A 23071-nucleotide genomic window follows, 5' to 3' on the forward strand; every position below is an offset into this window, starting at 1 on the left:
CAAGGCCATCCTCATTATCCTTTTTAAAAAAGGTTTTCTTGATAAGTCTCACTTTGATAAACTTTGTTAAATCCAAATGAAAGTCCCGTAAGAGTTTGCTTGAATTTGTATTAAGTATATAAATATAATAACTGATATATTAATAATACTTAGTCTTCCCATCAAGGAACATAGTATGTATCTCCTTTTATGTTAATTTTTTTGTATATGTCAGAAATATTCTAGTTTCCTCCACATGAGGCTCACCTATCTCTTTCCCTTAAAGTTTTTGCATTTTATATAACCTTTGTCCTTAAAGAAATAGCTCTTAGACTTAACAACATTACAATCTTTCTGTTTTCCAGAGGATCATTTATATTTTAATTTTTATTACTTTATTCTGTTTTGTGTTTGTTTTATTAATCTTTTCTTCTAGCTTCTTGCACTGAATATTTAATTGATTTACTTCTGTATTAAATGATAAAACCACTCAAGGCTATGAATTTTACTCTGAGTATAGCTTCAACTGCACAAAATTAGTTTTAAGAAGTACAGTTCTGGCCGGGCATGGTGGCTCACACCTGTAAACCCAGCACTTTGGGAAGCTGAGGCAGGTGGATCACCTGAGGTCAGGAGTTCAAGACCAGCCTGGCCAACATGGCGAAACCCGTCTCTACCAAAAATACAAAAATTAGCCCGACGTGGTGGCAGGTGCTTGTAATCCCAGCTACTTGGGAGGCTGAGGCAGGAGAATCACTTGAACCCGGGAGGTGGCGGTTGCAGTGAGCTGATATCATGACATTGTACTCCAGCCTAAGTGACGGGAGCGAGAGTCCATCTCAAGAAAAAATAAAAGAAGTACAGTTTTAATTTTCAATTATTTTCTAAATAGTCTATAATGACAATTTTGCTCTTTCTATTTGACTCCATCTTTACTTAGGAAATTACATTTTTATTTCCAAATGGCTGAATGGTTTTTAATTAAATTTTTAATAGTTATTAGCTTCTATTTTATTATATTCAGAAAAAGGGACCTGCACAGTTTTTCATTTGGGGAATTTATTGAGTTTTCTTGGTAGCTTGGTATGTGGTCAATTAAATTAGGTTATTAAATGCATTATTAAAATTCCCTATGCCCCTCTTTTTTTATTTTGGTCTATTTGTGGCCAAGGCTAAGAAGTACATATTAAAGTTTCTCACAATAAAAATTTTCTATCAACTTTTGAAAAACTATCTCCTTAGTAGTTTTTCCTTTGAAAATTTGATTATATACTTTCCCTAAATAATACATGAGGAGCTTCTTGGCCTGTGGTGGTTTAGGATCATCTATGCCACACCTTGCTGTGTGGTGAAACTCGGAGCTGATAAAACACTTTCATATCCAACATCTCATTTGGTCCTCCTAACAACCCATTAGACAGACAAGGCAGTTATTGTCATGACCACTATTTTACAAAAGTGAAACTGAGACTAAACGATTTTCCCAAAGTCATGCCACTCAAACCTGTCTTAAAAGTCCAGTTTGGTGCACTTACCATCATCCTACTGTGTATAGTCATAGATCTATCTCCTCAGCTGGGCCAGACATTCTGGAGGCCTGCACCATATCTGTTTCCTCCACAGTACTTCCATGGAGGAGGTCTTCAGATAACATGGACTGACTGGCCACCCACTGCCGGGCAGCTGTCACCCTCCACCCTCTGTCTTCCCTGCTTACTTTATGAGGGATATCCTCTGGGGGAACAGGGTCTTAGGGCCAAGAATGGTGAAACTAACACACAGGACATAGAAAGAGATTTACCGATGTGCAGCGAACAACTGTGATTGAAAGAGACTCTTCCGCTTCCCTGAAAAAAGAAAGAATAAAGAAAAAAATTTAGTCATTCTGTGTGATGGATGCACGTGCATGCACACATATGTGAGCGTGTGTGTTAGGGTCAAAAAGACTGGCAGAATGAGTATAAAGCAGCTTCCTTTGCCTTAGCTTTTTTGGCTCAGCAAAACCGAGAAAGATATTGGGAAATGCAGCAACCTACAAAGGAACTTAAGCTGACCCAGAGAGCTCCTCCTACCTGGAGGGAATCTTCATATGGCCACCTCCACCATCTAGTCTATATCTACAGCCACAACATTAATTAAGGCACTTAGCCTTAATTTAGTCCCATACAATGAAGAACTCATCTAGTGACTACTAGTTATATTTATGTCCCCCAATTTTTTTTTTTTTTTTTTTTTGGAGACAGAGTATTGCCCTATTGCCCAGGCTGGAATGCAATGGCACAATCTTGGCTCACTGCAACCCCTGCCTTCCCGGTTCAAACAATTCTCCTGCCTCAGCCTCCCAAGTAGCTGGGACTACAGGTGCCCGCCACCATACCCAGCTAATTTTTGTATTTTTAGTAGAGATGGGATTTCATCATGTTGGTCAGGCTGGTCTCAGACTCCTGACCTCATGATCTGCCTGCCTCGGCCTCCCAAAGTGCTGTGATTACAAGTGTGAGCCACTGCTCCTGACCCTAAAATATTTTTAAGAGAAAATATGGCAATAACACAGACAACTTAGGTTGCTATTTCAGAAAACTCATGCTAAGCATTTCACTAAATGGAATGAATGTCTGTGGATAACATTTATCAGATAAAAGCCAAAGGGTTTATGGTGTTTGGGCACACAGAGTGTAATGAGCCCAATCATATAATCAAGATAGTGAACATCTCTGTCTTGCATTATCTCTTAGATTTCAAAAGTGATCAAATCAAGCAGATAACTGCCGAACCTCTACTTTATATTAGCAGGCAGAACAGAGAAAATCGATTCATATTTTCCTTTCTCTTTGCCACTGCTATTATGGAGAAGCAGTTTGCAAAATAATTTCATTTGACTTCTTGTAATATGAACATTTAGGCCAATTGCTGCTGGTATGTTATTTCCTCAAATGGATAAACTCAACCCAAGATGTCTAAGTGTCTGGGGACTTCCTCTTTTCCATTTTAAATGAGAACAGGACTTTTCTGAGATAAATCACAATAAACCAAAGTGCAAAGGCTCTAAAAGGACATATCGGCCTCGCAGCTATTTGGAGAAATCTGAGATGTTTTCTTGGCATTGTTGTATCATTTTGTTTTGCTTTGTGTTTTACCTTTACACGTGACACTGAATAATACATGCTGTTTTTAGACACTGGGAGCTAAGCTAAAAAAAAATGAAGGCATCCTGGGATTCTCACATGCAAAACACAGCAGAGGTCACAAATGCACAGCACACCTCAAGTCACGCACCCCTGCTCAGAAGCCTTCAACTGCTCGCCCTTCCAGGGGGAGAATCACACTGAAACGTGCTGTGCTGGCATTCAAGACCCTCCATCACCTGGACTTCACTTCCTAGAATGTTTCTTCAGGCAAACTGAACTGCTCAGCAGCCCCTACTTCCCACCCTGTTGCTTCTGCTTACCCCTTTGCCTGAATCACCGTTCATCTCCATCTTTTGGACCAAATTTTACCCAGCATTAAAGACACAACTGAAATATTTCTGCGCCCTTCTCTGTTTTGTCAACTTACAACTTCTGCCCAAGTTGGAGGACTCTCCAGCATTTACAGTGTATTTCCTCGGCTTTTCTTTTTCTTTTTTTCTTTTCTTTTTTTTTTTTTTTGAGATGGAGTCTTGCTCTGTCGCCCAGGCTGGAGTGCAGTGGTACGATCGTGGCTCATTGCAACCTCTGCCTCCCGGGTTCAAGCGATTCTCCTACCTCAGCCAACCAAGTAGCTGGGATGGGGAGACCACTTGAGCCCAAGAGTTCAAGACCAGCCTGGGCAACATAGCAAGACCCTATCTCAAAAAAAGGGAAAAAAAAAAACAAATTAATACCATCCCAAAGCCAGATCAGCCATTCATAAAAAAGCACAAACTGAATTGTATATATATCTTCAAGTTAGCTTTCACCTACCTCTGCTTCTCATCTCTCTTTATATTAGTCATTAGAACAATGTTGAATGAAAAATTTTAAATCCAAAGCTTGCATGTGTCCTTAAAATGTCTGCTTGTCCTCTTTACTCCTATTAATGGCACTCCTCCATCTTAAAGTCTAGGTTGCCAATTCCCAGCGCTAACCATATTCACTCATTTAACTGAGCACCCACTGAGCCCTGGTCTCAGGAAACCATTGTCTAGGTAGAAAGTGAGGCATTTCCATAAGTCACAATGACACCAGGCAGAAGGTTTGGAGGTGCTGCATCAATGAAACTACATATATGCCAACCAAGATGCACCTGCAATTATATTTAAGAAGAGATATCAAGAGGGATAAAGAAGAACAGATTTGGTATCAATTTAGTTCAATCTTTGGCATATGTTACAATGTGTCTATAAATCTTTAGAGGGTAGGGCCTATGGGTTATTTATGATCATTGCATTCCCTGCAGTGCTTAGCACGGTGTCTTGGGCATGGCAGGGCTTTGACAAATACAGCACTCTGTGCCCCCCAAGCTCTTTTGTAGCCAAGTGAGAGAGACTGGACTACAACAGCCACTAACAAGAAGGCGTTTTAATAGATAAAAATAGCCGTTCTAAAACAAGGCTGTTTTTGCTGCTTTAAAGGATACTTAGCCTTATTAAAATCAGGGGATCAATTATGCCATTCCTGTTGCCCATCTTTGTTCTTTGATAATCTGTGCAATTCTGTATATGATGGAAGACCATTTAGTACCTGAGAATATCAACTGCTCGTTCCCAGGAAAGGTCTTCAGCAGGCTCATTGTTCATTTGGAGGATCTGATCACCAGGGAAAAGCTTGCCATGTGCAGAGCCTCCTGTTGGACAGAAAATAAGTAATTGGTGCTCACGCCGGGAGGACCCAGACTCCATGTGTAATAGCAGCACAGCTAAATGGCAGCCTGATCCAGTCCCCAGGGGCACTAGCTCACTACCCCACCTTCAGTCAGGCTTGGGCTCATGTGGATCTTAATCTTCCTGTTTATAAACCATGGATAAGATACCTATTATCTATCACCAACTTCCGGGGATGTTAGAAGACTGTCCTGAGAAAGAAAACTAGCCAGAACCTTCTAAATCAACAGAGTTGGCCAGTAAATCCACTCCATTCATCTCTAAAAAGCTCTGGTGTGTATGTGTGTGTAAATAGAAATTAATACATTTTAATGAATCCCAGATTAACACACCTCAAGTATGAAGACAAGCACTGGACTTTCCCCACCTGCTCCTCTCCTCCCTGGTACAGCCTATATTTCACAAGGTTCAAGTGAAAACAAATCAATAGTTTCTATTACTGTCTGACCAGAAAGTATCCCCAGCTAGGAGCAGGTGGGGTTCAAAGAGGAGGGCTAGCTTAGCCAAATACTTTCACTGCCCCTGAGACCAGCCAGGGAGCCATGGGTGGGCAAAGCCCTAGCCAAGGCCAGCGGGAGCCTGGGGTTTCGAGCGGCAAGTGCGCTTGAGGCTGCTCCCTCCCAGCATCAAAGTAAGGTGCAAAGCCCAAGACAGAATTAGGTGTGCCTTTTCTAACTTCCCAGGGTAGGATTTTCTGCATTTTGTTGTAGGATAGAGAGATCAGGGAGATTTGGGGCTATTTCCCCTTAAGAAACCAAACTTCTTTCTCATTTCCCAGTCATCCCCTACCTGCTGTGACAGCCACCACTGTAAGGGGAAGGCTCTCAGAAATGTGAAATCCGTAGTCCTGGAGGAGGGTGTCTTTGTCTATCTTTACTGTGTGCCGCACAGGGATGAGGGTCTGAGTTGGGTTCCTGGCGGGCCCATCAGCTGCAGCAACTTTAGCCCTGGAAGAGAATGACTATGTAAAAAACAGAAAGAGAAGACTCTGGCTGTTGGTCATGGACTGGGTCAGCCCTAAGCATCATGGAGAAAGATGCAAGCTGAGCAGAAACCATCTCTCCTCTTGAGATAAATAAGACACAAATGCCACTAGCAGAACTTAGGACTGTCCTCTAAAAGAGAAGTCATACAGACAGGCATTCTTAATGAGCTAATGTTAAATATCTAGAAAGCACCCATGAAGTGCTATGGACACACACAGAAGGGGGAGAGCAGTTTCAACTTTGTAGGGCAGGGAATAGGGAATCAGGGACACATTTGGTACTCAGAAGAAGAGGTGGCATTTGAGCTGCACTCTGAGACATGTCTAGGGTATGCCTATATAGCCCAGATCCTGGCACACAGAAGATATTCAATAACTGCTGCTGAGTGAATCGACGGATGGATGGATGGATGGATGGATGGATGGATGGATGGATGGACTGACAGAAGGACAGGCAGACGGGCATCCCAGGCAGGATGTACTGCTGGAGTCAGAGGTACAGGAGAGGAAAAACATGGACAGTGAACAGAAACAAGGAGTTGTCAGGTTCAGATGTTTGATGATGGATAATTTTATAGCAAGATTTTGTCTTTGGTGATTTTTTTCTTTGTTTCTTTATGATGAATTTCGCTTCCCTGTAAGCTTTGTAACTGCAAGGATTCCAATATAAAATCTCGGATAGCAAGGACTCCCTCTATATCAATCTTTAAAACATGTATGTTCTTTAAAAGCAGGAAAGTTATATTTTCTATCTCTCAAATATTTTTAGGGAGTGACAAAGCAAGTCACAAGTTATTCTTCATTTGTCTGTGGTAAATGATTTTTCCCTCTAACAGTCAGTGGTTCTTTCTGAGGAAGATCAGATAGTGATGGGATGAGGTGTTTATTGTCATTATAAACAACAGAAATGTGAAGGAGTAACAGCTGTCTTGGGGCTCTGCAGTCAAGGTCTATCATTTATTCTCATCCATTTACCAAACACTGTCAGGAACCCTGCCTAATGCAATAGGCCCTCACTTATCTGAAAATCATCTCTCTCTTTTATAATGATCTCCAGTTTCAGCAAGGATCCGGAAATATGAAAAACTGTCTCACAGAGCCAAAATGTAAGTGACAAGCACAAGTCCAAAGTCTTGGGTACACTATCCACCAAGGACCCCCCCAGGCCCTGACTTAGAGCAAATTTAGGCTGCGTATGAAGAGATGACCCAGCCCACACAACCTAGAAGCAGACAGAGCCATTCTTGGAGGCCAGCATCAGGTAATACTGAGCTGGAGCAGCAGAGAGACCTAACGAGAGGGAAGAAACAGAAAACTGAAAATTCACACTGAATAAAGCCCATAGCTCTTCCTGATTTTTTTTTCATTCTTTCTTTTTCTTTTTTTCTTTTTTATTTTTTTGAGACAGGGTTTTACTCTGTCACTCAAGCTAGAGTGCAGTGGCATGATCTCAGCTCACTGAAGCCCCCCACTCCTGAGTTCAAGTGGTTCTCATGCCTCAGCCTCCCAAGTAGCTGGGACTACAGGCTCGTGCTACCACACTCAGTTAATTTTTTGTATTTTTAGTAGAGACGGGGTTTCACCATGTCGTCCAGGCTGGTCTCAATCTTCTGAGCTCAAGTGATCTGCCCCTCGTCCTCCCAAAGTGCTGGAATTACAGGCATGAGCCACCACACCCAGCCTATACCTGATTTTTAAAAAACTTTTAAAGCTATAAAAAGGTTTTTCTAAATGCAATAAACAATACTCTACACTAAAAGTCACAAATCAACATTTGACATTACAGGTGCAGTGCCTCATGCCTGTAATCCCAGCACTTTGGGAGGCTGAGGCTAGCTAATCACTTGAGTCCGGGAGTTCAAGACCAGCCTGGGCAACATGGCAAAACCCTGTCTCTACTAAAAATACAAAAAAATAGCTGGACGTGGTGGTGTACACCTGTGGTCCTAGCTACTCAGGAGGCTGAGGTTGCAGTGAGCTGAGATCACACCACTGCTCTCCAGCCTGGGTGACAGAGTGAGACTATCTCAAAAACAAACAAACAAACAATTTGGTGTTAAATTTTTTTAACATCAGGATAAGGATACCCTGGACTTACTTCTATTTAATGTAGCAGGTTAAATGCTAATAATAGTTATCAGGGAAGGAAAAATGAAAAAAGAAATAATGAGCATAGGAATGGAAAAGTACCACCTTATTTTTTGTTTTGTAGCAGATGACATTCACACAGAAAATGATGAACAAAGAAAATTTCTAGTGCCAAAAGATAAGTTTAGTGGAGATGCAGGATAGAAACACAAAACACAGCCACAAAAAGCATTAAACAATTCATTAAAAACACATTAGCTAAATGTACATTTGTTGTTAGGCATTCTTAATGAGTGAATGCTAAATATCTAGAAAATGCCAAGAAAGAATTCAAGTAACAAAACTAGTGAGGTGTACTAATGTAATGCAGGGGAAGAAGGATTTATTTAAAGTAAATAATATAACTTTCCTTAAAGCAATAAAGGAAGACACAATAATTGGGTTAAAGTTATGCTGGGTTCCTGGATGGAAACACTAAGTATCAAAAAAAGAAAAAAAAAAGTTCTAAATTAAATAGAGATTTAATGTAATATCAATAAAAAATTCTTCCAGATTAAAAAACAACTTGACAAATTGATGGTAATCACAGCAATAACAACAATAATAATAACATTTATGAATACTAACTATATTTTAGGGAGTGATTTACCATATATATATATATCTCACTCAACCCTCAAAATAAACTTGTGAGGTGGGTACAATTATTATTCCTGTTTTATAGTTAAAAAGACTAAATCTTGCTCTGAGAGATTTTAACTTGCTTAAAGACACACAGCTGGGAAGCAGGTGTCAAATTGGGGTTACTTTCTTCAATAGGCACACTAGCGCAACTTCTAGAGCAGTGCGGTCCAAATGAAATACACACACCACACACGTAAATTTAAGTTTTCTAATAGCTACACAAAAACAGGAAAAAAAATAAGTGAAATAAATTTTAATAACATATATTTTATTTAACTCAATATATCCAAAATAGTATCATCATTTCAACTTGTAATTAATACACAAAATTATTGATGATTTTGCATTCTTTCATATTAAGTCTTTGAAATCCAGTGTCTATTTCACACTTACAGCACATATCAATTTGAACTCTAAATTTCTATCAGAAATACTTAGATTTCAGAAAAGTTACAGTTGAAAAGTAAGCACTCCTTTCAGACAAAGGCAATAATCGAAACTGCATGGTGTGGCTTTCACCAATGAAACTGAATAGAAATTCTAGAAAGTCCTTTAAGTGTCTGGAAGTTTCCTAAAAGACTAAACATGGTGTACAACACAATCCAGCAATTCCACTCCTGGGTATGTACCGGAGAGAAATGAAAATACATGTCCACACAAAAACTTGCACATGAATATTTATAGTAGCATTTTCTATAAATATCCAAAAGTGAAAACAACTCAAATATCCATCAACTAATAACATGGATAAATAAAATACAGTATTCCACAACAGAATATTTGGCAATGAAAAGGAATGAAACATGGATGAATCTGGCTAAGTGAAAGCCAGTCACAAATGACCACATATTGTATGAGTCCATTAATGTGAAATATCTAGAATAGACTAATCTATAGAGACAGAAGGTAGATTAGTGGTTGTCCAAGGCTTCAGGGAGGGAGGTTTGGGAGGTTTGGGAGTCACTGCTAATAGGTATGGGTTTCTTTTGTGGGGGATGAAAACCTTCCAAAATGGACTCGTGACAGTTGCAGATCTCTGTGAATACACTAAGAACCATTGAACTGTACACTTCACATGGGTGAATTGTATGGTATCTAAATTATCTATCAATAAAGCAGTTGAAAATAAGTAAATAAAAAAATCCTGAAGTGGGGAAAGCTTATAATACAAATATATGAAGAATGGGCATAAATACATATAGTAGATACCCACATTTCACATGCTCAAAGCAAGTGAATTGACAACTCTCACATGAAGAAAGCAAGCTGGAAATTGACACAGAAAATGTACGACCTTATTAAAGAAGCACACCCGAAAGGGCTATGGAGTACTATTATGTGTCATACCAAATATGAATAAAAATAATAAGGCCCAACACGTACTAGTCCTGAGATTAAAGCATGACAATACAAACTGGCAATTCAATCTCTCTAGGAAATCATTGGTGAAACTGTAACATTAATTTAAATTTTAAATTTGATCTTCTGTTTCCATGTTGACTGGTATTCCTTGAAGTGATGACCACAAAGGAAAAAATATCATATTGTTTATCCTGGACCATGAGTTCCTAGAAGACAAGGGTGGCACCCATTCATCTCCGTGTCTCCCATGCCTAGTAAAGTTCTAGAACAGAGTATGAGCTCAATAAACCCTGGCTCTTGAGTATTGAAAAATATCAATCTCAGCTTTATTTAGAATAGTGGGAAAACTCAAAACAACCTGACAGGGAATAGATAAACCAAACACAACAAAGAATGACCTCGAAGACCCTACATCAAAAAGTATTATGGGCCTATAAGCTTCAGACATACAAAGAAACACAAGCTAGAAAATACCCTTCCATAGCACTGTGTAAGCTATTGTTTACCTTTCCTAAGTGAGAGCTGGAATTATTCTCCTCCCAATAATTCCCCACCACCCACAGAACAAAAGCCAAACTCCTCAACCTTGCCCTCATGGACCTGTGTCCTGAGGCTTCAGTCCCTAGCCAGCATCCACCCACCACTCCCCTTCCCAGGCCTTCACTCCAGACTGATCTTACCTACTACACCAGTTTTACCCCTGGGCCTCAGCTCACACAACTACCTCTGCAGAAAGTGTGAGGCCAAGTCAAGGTCCAGCTCAAAGGTCACATCTTTTTTATCTGATTTCCTAGCCAGATGTAAATTCTCTCATCTTGGAGCTCTGACCCTCTCTTATGGCCCCGAGTACCCCAACCTTTATTTAAAGTTATCTGACTCCATATAGTGTTACTCTTAACAGACTATTTATTCCTTGGAAACAGGAATCACATTTTATCCACCTCTGCATTTCTCACATTGTCAAGTGAAGATCTTTGCTCACAGGAAGCAACAGTGCTTATTGGGCAAATAAATGAGCAAAATACTGTACACATCTAATATGGTGCTATATATAATATAGTTGCTATATTAGTTGTACCTCTAATATAATTAGCAAAAGGTGAAGATGCATATACAACAAGTAATAAACAGCAATTTGAATATAAGTAACAGAGATGAAAGTTTGTCATTTTTCTTTTGTTTGCTCAACCCTATGACTATTGCCCTAATCAGAACTTATCTTCTCCAGGTCTCAGAGCTCAGTAAATGGTATCATAGGGATAATGACAATTGCTCAAGCCAGAATCCCAGAGTCATCCTTGACTTTCCCTGACTCTCATCCTTCAAATCACTCACAACATGAGAAGATCTCAAAAAGGGTCAATTTCTTTCCGTCTCCACAGTCACCATTCTGTTTCGGGCCCCCCATCACCAGCCCTACTGACAGGTTTCTACTAGGCTACTAACTGTTCTCCCCACTTTCCATTCTTGTCTCTCCTGAATGATTCTCCATCTAGCCGCCAGACTGATTTTATAAACACAATTCTGTTCCTGTGTCTCCCCTGACTGAACGGCCTAATCCAAAATCCTGAATATGGCTTAATATAGCTCCTGCCCATCACTCCAGCCTCCAGGACCAAGCCATTCATTCTCTTTGATATTTTTGTTCCAGCCAAACTAGTCTCCTCTAAGTTCCTCAAACACATTGGCCTTTGGACAAGCTCTTCCCTCTGTCTAGAATAACTCACCTGCCTCCAAAACACACACACATACACACGTGCGTGCGCGCGCACGCACACACACACACACACAACTTCCCCAACATATCCAATCATGCTCTCTACCTGCAAAACTCCTATTCAGTCTTCGGATTTTGGCGGAAACATCTCCTTCTACTAAATGCACCTACAGACCAGTGCAAAGTCTCTTGTCCTCTCTGGACTAGTTTGTGCAGCAAGAACCACATATTTCTTGTCCCATGTGCTGAACTCAGTACCAGTCATAGAGTAGGGCTTAATAATTGTTTGGAGAACAAAACAAAGAACAAACCTTACTACAGGGTTTCAACAGAATCCATTTTGATGCTTTTCAAATGGGCAGGCTCCGTTATCTTCCATTTGGAAGACTGCGGTCCTCCACAATGGTGGACAAATGACATTGCACTGTATTGACTAATCCCTGGACAGTGGCAGTGGCTTTGGCCCAAAGTCTGGATTTGACATTTTCCCCAAAGGCCATGTTCTAGCTTTTGTTTGGAAAGGGATTAACCTAAGTACATGACCAAACTGTGGCCTCTCCTCATAGAGAACATTTAATATTGACAGTAAGCTAAAGGAAATGATCTCTGTAACAAAATTTCCTCCTCTGAAGCATCTTATAAATATCAAACTAAGCACTGATCTCAAAACATATTTCTGCTGCCTTTGTAATCGCTTCAAACCATAAACGTGAGGTCATTTCTGTGATCTTACACTGGAAGAACAGAAGCCCTACAGTTACACTAATGAAATTCCTGCCAGATAACTGGATCTCCCCTAAGGTAGAACCAGAACAAACACGTTACATTTATCATGAAAACAGTCTCATGTAGATGAATTCTACTTTTCATAGCTCATAAGTTTATATTGAGCTGCTTAATAACACTGAAAAGGAAAGCTACCAGATGGATACTGATTGCACTTCAAATATTCTCTGGCTTTCTATCTGCTCTCTGATATGTCGGAAAATATATTCTACCTCTATCCTGTAACAACAAAGAATTCACCTCCGAGTTCCAGCAGGATGTGGAGAAACAATTTTGAATCTATGTTTAAACACTTTATTATGTTCAGCTTGAGTGATTTTAAAAGCTAAATCTGGTATAAACTGGATTTCATAATGTAAAGACTATTCAGAGAAAGCAGAAATAGAGGCAGCAGTCTGTACCAGAAGGAAATGTAGCATGTAATCACAATCATAGGAATGCGCTTGTGGTTGTAACAATTTCTAGGGGGCCATTCATGGTGGAGATTGTGAGGGTAGTGCTCCTACAGTTGAAAGGAGAAATTCTTCCATTATTACTTTAAAAACAGGATTCAGGAAATAATGGCAGATGTAGTCCAGGAGCCTTCCAGACTATCCTCAAATCTTTCTACTTTTGCCTATGGGTCAAGACACAACAAAAAAAAAATTGGTGCCTGAAAGGGTCTTTCTACACCATTAAAAGTATTAGAGGCCGGGCGCGGTGGCTCAAGCCTGTAATCCCAGCACTTTGGGAGGCCGAGACGGGAGGATCACGAGGTCAGGAGATCGAGACCATCCTGGCTAACACGGTGAAACCCCGTCTCTACTAAAAACTACAAAAAACTAGCCGGGCGTGGTGGCGGGCGCCTGTAGTCCCAGCTACTCGGGAGGCTGAGGCAGGAGAATGGCGTAAACCCAGGAGGCGGAGCTTGCAGTGAGCTGAGATCCAGCCACTGCACTCCAGCCTGGGCGACAGAGCCAGACTCCATCTCAAAAAAAAAAAAAAAAAAAAAAGTATTAGAAAGGTCAATAGTATTAGAAAGGTTTTAACAAAACCATTTTTAAAATTAATACATAGACTACTTATAGTTGTAATAACCAAGTAAGTTTGGAAAGTGTGTAAAACCAGCAGCAAGGGCTTCTGAAACTAACATGCCAACATGTGTGTATGTGTGTGTGTGTGTATGCACATATGTGTGCATTGTGTGCCTGTGTGCACACATGCGTGGTTGTGCACACATGTATGCATGTATGTGCCTTGTGTCATTGTGTGTGTAGATATGCATGTATGTTCATTAGTATTAATATTCAAGATAAGTTCAAAGAAATCATCTTTTCAAGCCCTGAGGATACAACCAAGCAGTGAAGAAAGCACAAAGTTGCATTAAGTTCTTTATGCTTCTTTAGATCTTGCTCTATAAAACTAACATTTCTAGATTAAGCATAAGAGAATTTAGTAAATCTTCGTGGGGTGCGGTGGCTCACGCCTGTAATCCTAGCACTTTGGAAGTCTGAGGTAGGCAGATCACTTCAGATCAGGAGTTCAAGACCAGCCTGGGCAACATGGTGAAACCCTGTCTCTTCCAAAAATACAAAAATTAGCTGGGTGTGGTGGTGCATGCCTGTAATCCCAGCTACTCGGGAGGCTGAGGCACGAGAATCACTTGAACCCAGGAGGTGCCAGTTGCAGTGAGCCAAGATCACAATACTGTACTCCAGCCTGGGCAACAGAGCAAGACCCTATCTCAAAAAAAAGAAAGAAAGAAAGAAAGAAAGAAAGAAAGAAAGAAAGAAAGAAAGAAAGAAAGAAAGAAAGAAAGAGAAAAAAAGAGACAATGAATTCAGTAAATCTCATGCTTATTTGTTTTAATAGTATAATAAAATGATTCTAAAGTTCATATGACAGAATAGATGGGTAAGAGTAAAAGCATTGAAAATGAAGAGTAATAAAAGCTTAGTTTAATAGGCAATGAGGCTGGTCACGGTGGCTCACGCCTGTAATCTCAGCATTTTGGGAGGCTGAGGCCAGTGGATCACTTGAAGTCAGGAGTTCGAGACCAGCCTGGCCAACATGATGAAACACTGCCTCTACTAAAAATACAAAAATTAGGCTGGGCATGGTGGCTCACGCGTATAATCCTAGCACTTTGGAAGGTCAAGGTGGGCGGATCACCTGAGGTCAGGAGTATGAGACTAGTCTGACCAACATGGAGAAACCTTGTCTCTACTAAAAATACAAAAATTAGCCGGGCATGGTGTTACATGCCTGTAACTCCAGCTACTCGGGAGGCTGAGGCAGGAGAATCACTTGAACCCAGGAGGCAGAGGTCGCGGTGAGCCAAGGTCATGCTGTTGCACCCTAGCCTGGGCAACAAGAGCGAAACCCATCTCAAAAATAAATAAATAAATAAATACAAAAATTAGCCGGGTGTGGTGGTGCATGCCTGTAATCCCAGCTACGCGGGTGGCTGAAGCAGAATTGCTTGAACCCAGGAGGTGCAGGTTGCAGTGAGCCAAGATCGCACCACTGCACTCCAGACTGGGCTACAGAGGGAAACTATATCTCAAAAAAATAAAAGGATAATGAGATGCATAATACTATTATAATGTAAGTAATTTTAATACAGCTGTGTAAAAGTAGGCAGTTAGATCAATGAAACAGAATAGCCAGCCCACAAACAGGTCCAATCTCCCACTCACAGATGCCAGAACTTCACATACAATAAAGGAGGGGTCAGTAAAGAATGAATCAAGAAGGCAAAGATCACTCACAGTTAATGGTGATATGAATGACTACTTACTATTTTGGAAAAAAACCCAGTTAGATCATCATCTCCTAGCATATACTAAAATAAACTCCAACTTAAATAATTAAACATAAACATTTTAAGCTGTTAAATTGAATTGAAAATTAAACTTTTATTGGATGAAGATTTTTGTAAGCTTAGAAGCAATGAAAGAAATTGTGAAGGAAAAGAATCCCATTTAACTATGTAAAAATGGAAACTTCTGGAAAGAAAAACTTGGTATTATTATTATTATTAGTTTTGAGACGGAGTCTCACTTTGTTGCCCAGGCTGGAGTGCAGTGGCTCACACAACCTCCGCCTCCTGGGTTCAAGAGATTTTCCTGCCTCCGCCTTCTGAGTAGCTGGGACTACAGATGCGCGCCACCATGCGTGGCTAATTTTTGTATTTTTAGTAGAGATGGGGTTTCACTATGTTGGCCAGGCTGGTCTCGAACTCCTGACCTTGTGATCCGCCCACCTCGGCCTCCCAAAGTGCTGGGATTACAGGCTTGAGACACGACGCCCAGCCGAAAAATTGGTATTATTAAGTGGAAAAATATATTATCATCAAGTCTTTGTCATTTTATCACTTCTGTAGTCACACAAAGCTAATAAGAAGACAACAATTTGATTGAAAGCAAATAGTTAAAAATTAGTTTATGATGTAATGTCACTGTGTTGCAGCTTTTATTAAGCAGTTTGCATTGCATGGTTTACATAGAAATTCAAAACACGTCACAGAGACCGTTTGGGAGGTTAGCTATTTTTAAAAGAACACTGATACTGTAAATGTTATTTTCCTGTTGGAAAACGAAATCGAGTGGTAACAGAGAAGTCATCCTTATCATATCTGCACAATTTCCCATTCCTATAATTATAGGTCTCACCAGTTCACTCCTACCCAAGCATGGACACTCATTTAAACTAAGGGCTACCAACTGAATTTGACTAACGAATGTAGCAATAACCACCTACTGAAAATTAATCTAAAATGTAAGAAATCACAGGAACTTTGAAAGTTGACACCACTCCTCTGTAAAATACCTGTTTAAGTCTCTATAAAGCTCTAACATTACCCTGTGTGTATAAAAGTTATCAATTTGTTTAGTAATGCCTGGCAATGGAAATGGTTATTTTTCACTAATTTACTCCTAGACAACTCACTTAGGGCCACAGATAAAGTTTAAATTTTATGGGAAAAAATGCCAATGACAAGTAAAGCAAGTATAACTGGCTGAAATGACTGAGTTTTTAAAAGTCAGAAAAAAACAGAATTGCTAAAATATGCATGTAAAATTATGTGACTACAGATGCATATCTGTGTTTCTTCTTTCTGCACTATGGAAGTCATTTCAATACACTTCCTTGATTTCTTGCCCCAGCTACCAGGAAATTCAGGGCTAATGTTAGTATTCAAATGCTAAATCCTTAAGTCTGATTGGTTTGCAATCTCTTTCTAACATTTCTTATTTTAATTTTCCCATGTTTTAAAACTGTAATCATTAAAAATTCCTTTTGGAAGAAGGAGGGATGGGCATTTAAAATATATTTCAATGAATAATACAGTCCCCTACTATGAAAGCCCTTAATCAGTAAAAATTTATTGAATGTCTGTTACATACTATGGACTCTGTCAGGGCTGAGGATACTTTGTGAAACAAAACAGTCAGGGTCCCTGGTCTCATACATGACAGGAAGGTTGGGGGAGAAAAGCCATATGATGGCGGAGGTGATAATGAACAGGTAAATAAATATATACATAATTATAAAGTGTGATGAGCAGGTAAGTACCCTGGAGGAAACAAGCAAGAGAATGGACTCCCTGTGCCTTGGGTGGTCAGGAAAGGCCTCTTAAAGAAGGTGATGTTTAAATTTAACCTGATGAAGAAGGACCTGCCATAAAAAGGGGAAGTAAAAGAACTTTCCAGGCCAACTGAACAGCAAGTACAAAATCCCTGAGATAGGAAAGACCTCGATGAGTTCTAGATACTTTTAAAAAAGCAAAACAATGGAGAATGGTGGGCAAGGAAGGAAGCGGAGCAAGGTGAGGCTGGGGACAGACTGTGAAGAGACTTGTAGGTTATGGCAAAATGGTAGGTGAGCCACTGAATGGTTCGGGGTGGGGTAGGGTGGGGTAGAGCTGGGAGCTAGCATGGGACAGGAACATTTTACATTTTGAAAAGTCCACTATAGCTGCAGACTAGAGAATCAGCTGGAACAGGGAAAAAGCAAGTGAGTGATCCTTGCAGGGCTCCCAGGGACAGAGAGGTGGACAGTTCTGAAGGCAAACTGACAGGAGCTGCTGATGGGGTGGGTGCAGGGGATTCAAGGAGTCAGGATGATGCTCAGGTTTCTTGACTAGGCAACAAGGTGGTAGGTGGTACCATTTAGTCTATCCCTAGGAAATGAAATTATTTACCCCACACTCAGCTTTTTCAGTTATTGATCATTTTCTAGTAATCTAAGGACACCAAGGATTAGAGATGAGAAGAAATTCATACAAGGCTACAAATGATTTATCCTAGAAACATGGAAATTATGTCTTCCATGGGCACTGACAGGAAACTTTCTCTCTTTGTTTTTCTCTTTCTCAAGCACTTGGAAAGCAAAACTCCCTAGACACAAGGGAAGATGTTTAATATCATTAACCACCAGGGAAATGCAGACAAAACCCCAATGGGACACCACTCACACCCACTAGGATGGCTACAATAAAAGAGATAACAGCAAGTGTTGGCAAAGATGTAGAGGCACTGGAACTCTCATATACTGCTGGTGGAAATGTAGAATTGTATGGCCACTCTGGGAAACAGTCTGGCAGTTCCTCAAAAGACTAAACACATAGTTGTTATGTGGCCCAACTATTCCACTTCTAAGTATATACTCAGGAGAACTGAAAATATATGTTCAAACAAAAACTTTTACACAAATGTTCATGGCAGCATTATTCATAATTGTCCAAAAGTGGAAACAACTCAAATGCTCATATCACATACATGTCTATCTATCTATCTATCTATCTATCTATCTATCTATCTATCCTTATTTGGCTTTATATATCAACCCAAATGTTTATGTTAAATCAACTGATAAAATGAACAAAGAAAATATTCCATAATGGAATATTATTTGACAATAAAACAGAATGAAATACCAATTCACACTATGACATGTCATACTGATCCATGTCAGTATGATAAGCAAAATAAGATAAGCAAAAGAAGAACACATTATGCTAAGTAAAATAATATTTTATGCTAAGCGAAAGAAGCAAGTCACAAAAGAACACATACTGTATAATTCCATTTATGTGAAATATCCAAGATAGGCAAATCTATAGAGATAGAAAGTAGCATGGTGGCACGTGCCTGCAGTACCAGCTACGTGGGAGGCTGAGACATGAGAATTGCTTGAACCTGGAAGGCAGAGGCTGTAGTGAGCTGAGATTGCACCACTGCACTCCACCCTGGGCAACAGAGTGAGACTGTCTCAAAAAAGAATAAAAGAAAGTAAATTAGTGGTTACCTGGGACTGGCCGAGGGGAGAATAGGAAGTGACTGCTAAGGGGCACAGGGTTTCTTTTTATAGTATTGAAAATGTCCTAAAATTAGATAGGGGTGATGATTGTCACCTTTCATTTACAGTCTGTGAGAAGGCAAGATGTTAAGAGAGTTCCAAGGTCAAATATCTAGGCAACGTCAAGTTAAACAGGTCTCTTTTTCTGCAGGACTTCTCAGAGCCTTTAATCTGTATTATGTGCATAATGTATATAATAAATCACCAAGTCAGGGGAGGCAGAAGTAGGATATAAGATGCATCATTTCTCAAACATATATGGCCACAGAATCTCTTCTAATGGAGCAGCATCACACAGCACTAGGTTTTGCAGACCCCACTGTGGGAAACAATGTGCTTAGCAGCTTTTCCATTCATTCATCAAGCACTACCTGACCACCTACAACACTCATGCAAGACAATCACTTTTGGGCTATAGAGATGAGGCCAGTCCTTCCCTGACCTCACAGAAGGCAGGTCTAGAAAGGAAATGAATGGGCTCCAATAAGTTGAAGGCACCAGGGGGAGCACAATGCCAATGCTACAAATAAAATACTATGGGGTCCCATGGAGAAATTCATCCTGACTCTAGACTGAGGAACACTTCATGGAAGACCCAGCACTTCAGCCAGGCCTTCAGCTGTGGGGGGTTCTGGCCACATGGAGATGGGAGGAAGGGATCTGGCCCAGGAGCCCAGGTCCAAGGGGTGAAAGAGAAGACAGGGTGCTTGTAGTAGAACAATAAATGTTCCCTTTAGCTGGAGCACACTGTGAAGGAAGCAGAAGACAAATAGCTGGAAAGGATTGCGGCTTCAAATGTCAGACCAAAAGTGTTTAAGCTTCCTCCTATAATAAATGGGGACCCATCCAAGCTTTCTGAGCATGGGGTAAGAGTGGTCCTAAACAAGTCACTCTTTGAGCCTGAGGTGTTTCATCTGTAAAATGGAGCTAATTCTACCAGCCCCATTTTATCTGACCTCGGTGAGTGAGGATCACAGAACTTGGCCACAAGGCAGTGGAGCCCTGAGCAAAGTTTATTACTCAGCAGCAGAACAGCTGTTTCCAGTTCCTTTGGAAGAATGTGTGTCTCAGAAACACCTGACACGTGATATTTCATCTCTGTGGCAGAGCCAGATGGGAAATCCAAGCAAAAATGAATGCTTGGAAACAGAACATATCTGAAAGTTCTCCTGTAGCAGACAAATCAGATCTGTATTTGATTTCATTTTATTTTCTTTAGAATGACATAGGGACTGCAAGGAAGAAACAGCCACTGGAAATGAAGACACGGAAAGAATATAAACAGCAGATTGCCTGACTTTCATGTCAAGTACGAAGACAAGAGGTGTGTGTGTGTGTGTGTGTGTGTGTGAGACAGAGAGATCAAAAGAGTGTATGTGTGAGTGTGTGCTCCAGAGAGTGTATATGCATGTGTGTACGAGTATGTATGAGTGTATTTCTGTGTGTATGTCTGTGTATGAGTATGTTTGTAAATGTTGTAAATGTGTATGAGAGTTGCAGTAAGTATGTCTGTGTGTGTGTAGGTACATGTTCGGGGTAGGGTACAGGGAAAAGCAATCCAGCAAAATTGCTGACTTATTTACACTGCTCCCACCATATGGTGTAAGAACAAAGCAAGCCGGAGACAGTGATCCCAAGGTGCGGCCAGGACCGGCACAAGCTCCTCCCCCTGAGACTCCAAACCTTTATAGATAGAAATCTCTGCAAACCCAGGAGCCTTACCGGGCCGAGCTGTCCCGGGAGCGCCGAAGCCATCTTGCCACCATTTGTTCTATTCTATGTGCTTTCCGTGTCTGGAATAAACTGGTCTCCAGCTCTTCCATTTACCTAAAAGGAAGAAGAGTGTTCTTAAGGTGCTAACCAAAATATTATAAAGAGAATTTTGATAAATCAGGATGATGCTTCCTTTATTTGCCCATTGTAAGACACACTGATAAAATAACTAGCGTTCTCCTTTTGTCTAAAATCAACATAAACAGGTGCTCAGTGTCCACAGAGTGAACAACTTGAGCAACCCCCAATCTTGCAGCAAACAGACTGGGTTTGTGTCTTAAACAGTTAAACATAAGGATGAGAGAGTAAAATAGATAACATTTCTCAAACTTTGTGACTGTGACCCATAGGAAGAAATATGCCTTACCATGTGACACTGTCCTTCCCTCTCCCAACTATGTGTGCAACCCTGGACAATGCGGTTCAGTTTTGCCTGCATCAGGAACCCCATGGACATGGAAGCATTATTCATCACGTTGTGCAGATTCCTCTGAGCGCTGCTGCTTTTGTTCAATCTTTTATATTTAATTTTTGAATAAGTATTTCACTTACATAATTCAACACTAGCTTATAAAAAAGATATACAGTTACTGTATTGTGTGCTGAAAAATTTAAGAGGGTAGATCTCAAGTTAAGTGTTCTTATCACAATAAAAAATATATAGACAGTGAAAAGTCTGTCTTATACCCTTCCTTGCTCCCACCCACCCAGTTCCCATGCCCATACGTAATCACTGCTCTTGTTCTCCATTTGTCCTTCCAGAGTTTTTCTTTCTTTCTTTTTTTTTTTTTTTTTGAGATGGAGTCTCGCTCTGTCACCCAGGCTGGAGTGCAGTGGCACAGTCTTGGCTCACAGCAACCTCCACCTCCTGGATTCAAGTTATTCTCCTGCCTCAGCCTCCCAAGTAGCTGGGACTACAGGCACATGCCTCTGCACCTGGCTAATTTTTGTATTTTTAGTAGAGATGGGGTTTCACGATGTTGGCCAGGCTAGTCTTGAACTTCTGACCTGAAGTGATCTGCCCTCCTCGGTCTCCCAAAGTGCTGGGATTACAGGCATGAGCCACCGCATCCAGCCTGTCTTATTCTTTTAAACAAATTATCTTGGAACACTTTTAGATGTATAAAAAGGTTACAAAGATAATACAGGGTTCCCATATCCCTTCATTCAGCTTTCCCTAATATTAACATCTTACATAATTATTGTACCTTTGTAAAAATTAAGAAATTAACATTCGGACAATATTATTAACTGAACTACAGGCTACGTTCAAATTTTACCAGTTTTTCACTAATGTGCTTTTTCTGTACCATGATCCAATCTAGGACACCATGTTGTATTTACCCAGCTTTGCTAATTTTCCCCCAGTGCCATTTCATCTGCTCTAGAGCAGCAGTCTCCAACCTTTTTGGCACCAGGGATTAGTTTTGCAGAAGACAATTTTTTCCCCAGACAGTGGGGGGATGGGATGAAACTGACATCATCCCAGATTATCAGGCATCAGATTCTCATAAGGAGCGTGCAACCTAGATCCTTCCCATGTGCATTTCACAATAGGGTTCGGGCTCCTATGAGAATCGAATGAGCTGCTGATCTGACAGAAGGCAGAGCTCAGGCGGTAATGCTCACTCCTGCTGTGGGTCCTGGTTCCTAACAGGCTGCGGACCAGTACTGGTCCACGGCCCGGGGGTTGGAGAACCCTGCTCTAGAGCATAAAAAGGTAAGATTCCTACATCTTTTTAAGGTACCAGTATAACATTGATACAAATTCTGACAAAAACAATATAATAATATAAAAATACAATCTCCCGGCCGGGCGCGGTGGCTCACGCCTGTAATCCCAGCACTTTGGGAGGCCGAGGTGGGCGGATCACAAGGTCAGGAGATCGAGACCATGGTGAAACCCCGTCTCTACTAAAAATAGAAAAAATTAGCCGGGCGCAGGGGCGGGCGCCTGTAGTCCCAGCTACTCGGGAGGCTGAGGCAGGAGAATGGCGTGAACCCGGGAGGCGGAGCTTGCAGTGAGCCGAGATTGCGCCACTGCACTCCAGCCTGGGCGACAGAGCGAGACTCCGTCTCAAAAAAAAAAAAAAAAAAAAAAAAATACAATCTCCCTTATGAAAATAAAAGTAAATACACCACATAAAATATTAGCACAGAGAACCCAACAGCAATCAACAGAGGAATCATGGGATCTATACCAGGGATACAAGGAAAGAGAACTAACGAGGTTATAAGAATGAAAACACCCTAACTGATCACTTTGAAAACCTGGAGACACACTTTTCAGGCATATGGAAGCCAAATACAAATTAGTGGGTAAAAAGGCTAACATGAACATAGGCTGTAACCAAAAACAAATTCCATTTAGATCAATGATAGTCAGTCTAGCTTTACTCTACAATGGGGACATGAGACCCGAACACTGTCTTCAGTTCTAGGCATCTCACTTTTTAAAAAATATAAAAAGAATAACAGAAAGTAGATTTCTGATTAAACACTGTGAATTGAGACA

The 23071-nt window shown here is 40.6% G+C and overlaps 1 protein-coding gene across 3 annotated transcripts in view; it reads right to left on the bottom strand.

The window, feature by feature from the left end:
• Positions 1-23071, bottom strand: part of FRMPD1 (FERM and PDZ domain containing 1) — a 152613-nt gene that overhangs the window by 34423 nt on the left and 95119 nt on the right. For all 3 annotated transcript variants that reach the window (XM_077965680.1, XM_002800037.4, XM_028835049.2), the window contains exons 2-5: positions 20506-20610; positions 5609-5766; positions 4680-4782; positions 1781-1826 (exon numbers count right to left, since the gene is read on the bottom strand). In XM_077965680.1, the coding sequence (XP_077821806.1) occupies positions 1781-1826; positions 4680-4782; positions 5609-5766; positions 20506-20606 (408 nt within the window). In that variant the 5' untranslated portion in view covers positions 20607-20610. The remainder of the gene's footprint in view (positions 1-1780; positions 1827-4679; positions 4783-5608; positions 5767-20505; positions 20611-23071) is intronic.

This window comes from Macaca mulatta, chromosome 15, assembly GCF_049350105.2.
Source record: "Macaca mulatta isolate MMU2019108-1 chromosome 15, T2T-MMU8v2.0, whole genome shotgun sequence".
NCBI lineage: Eukaryota > Metazoa > Chordata > Mammalia > Primates > Cercopithecidae > Macaca > Macaca mulatta.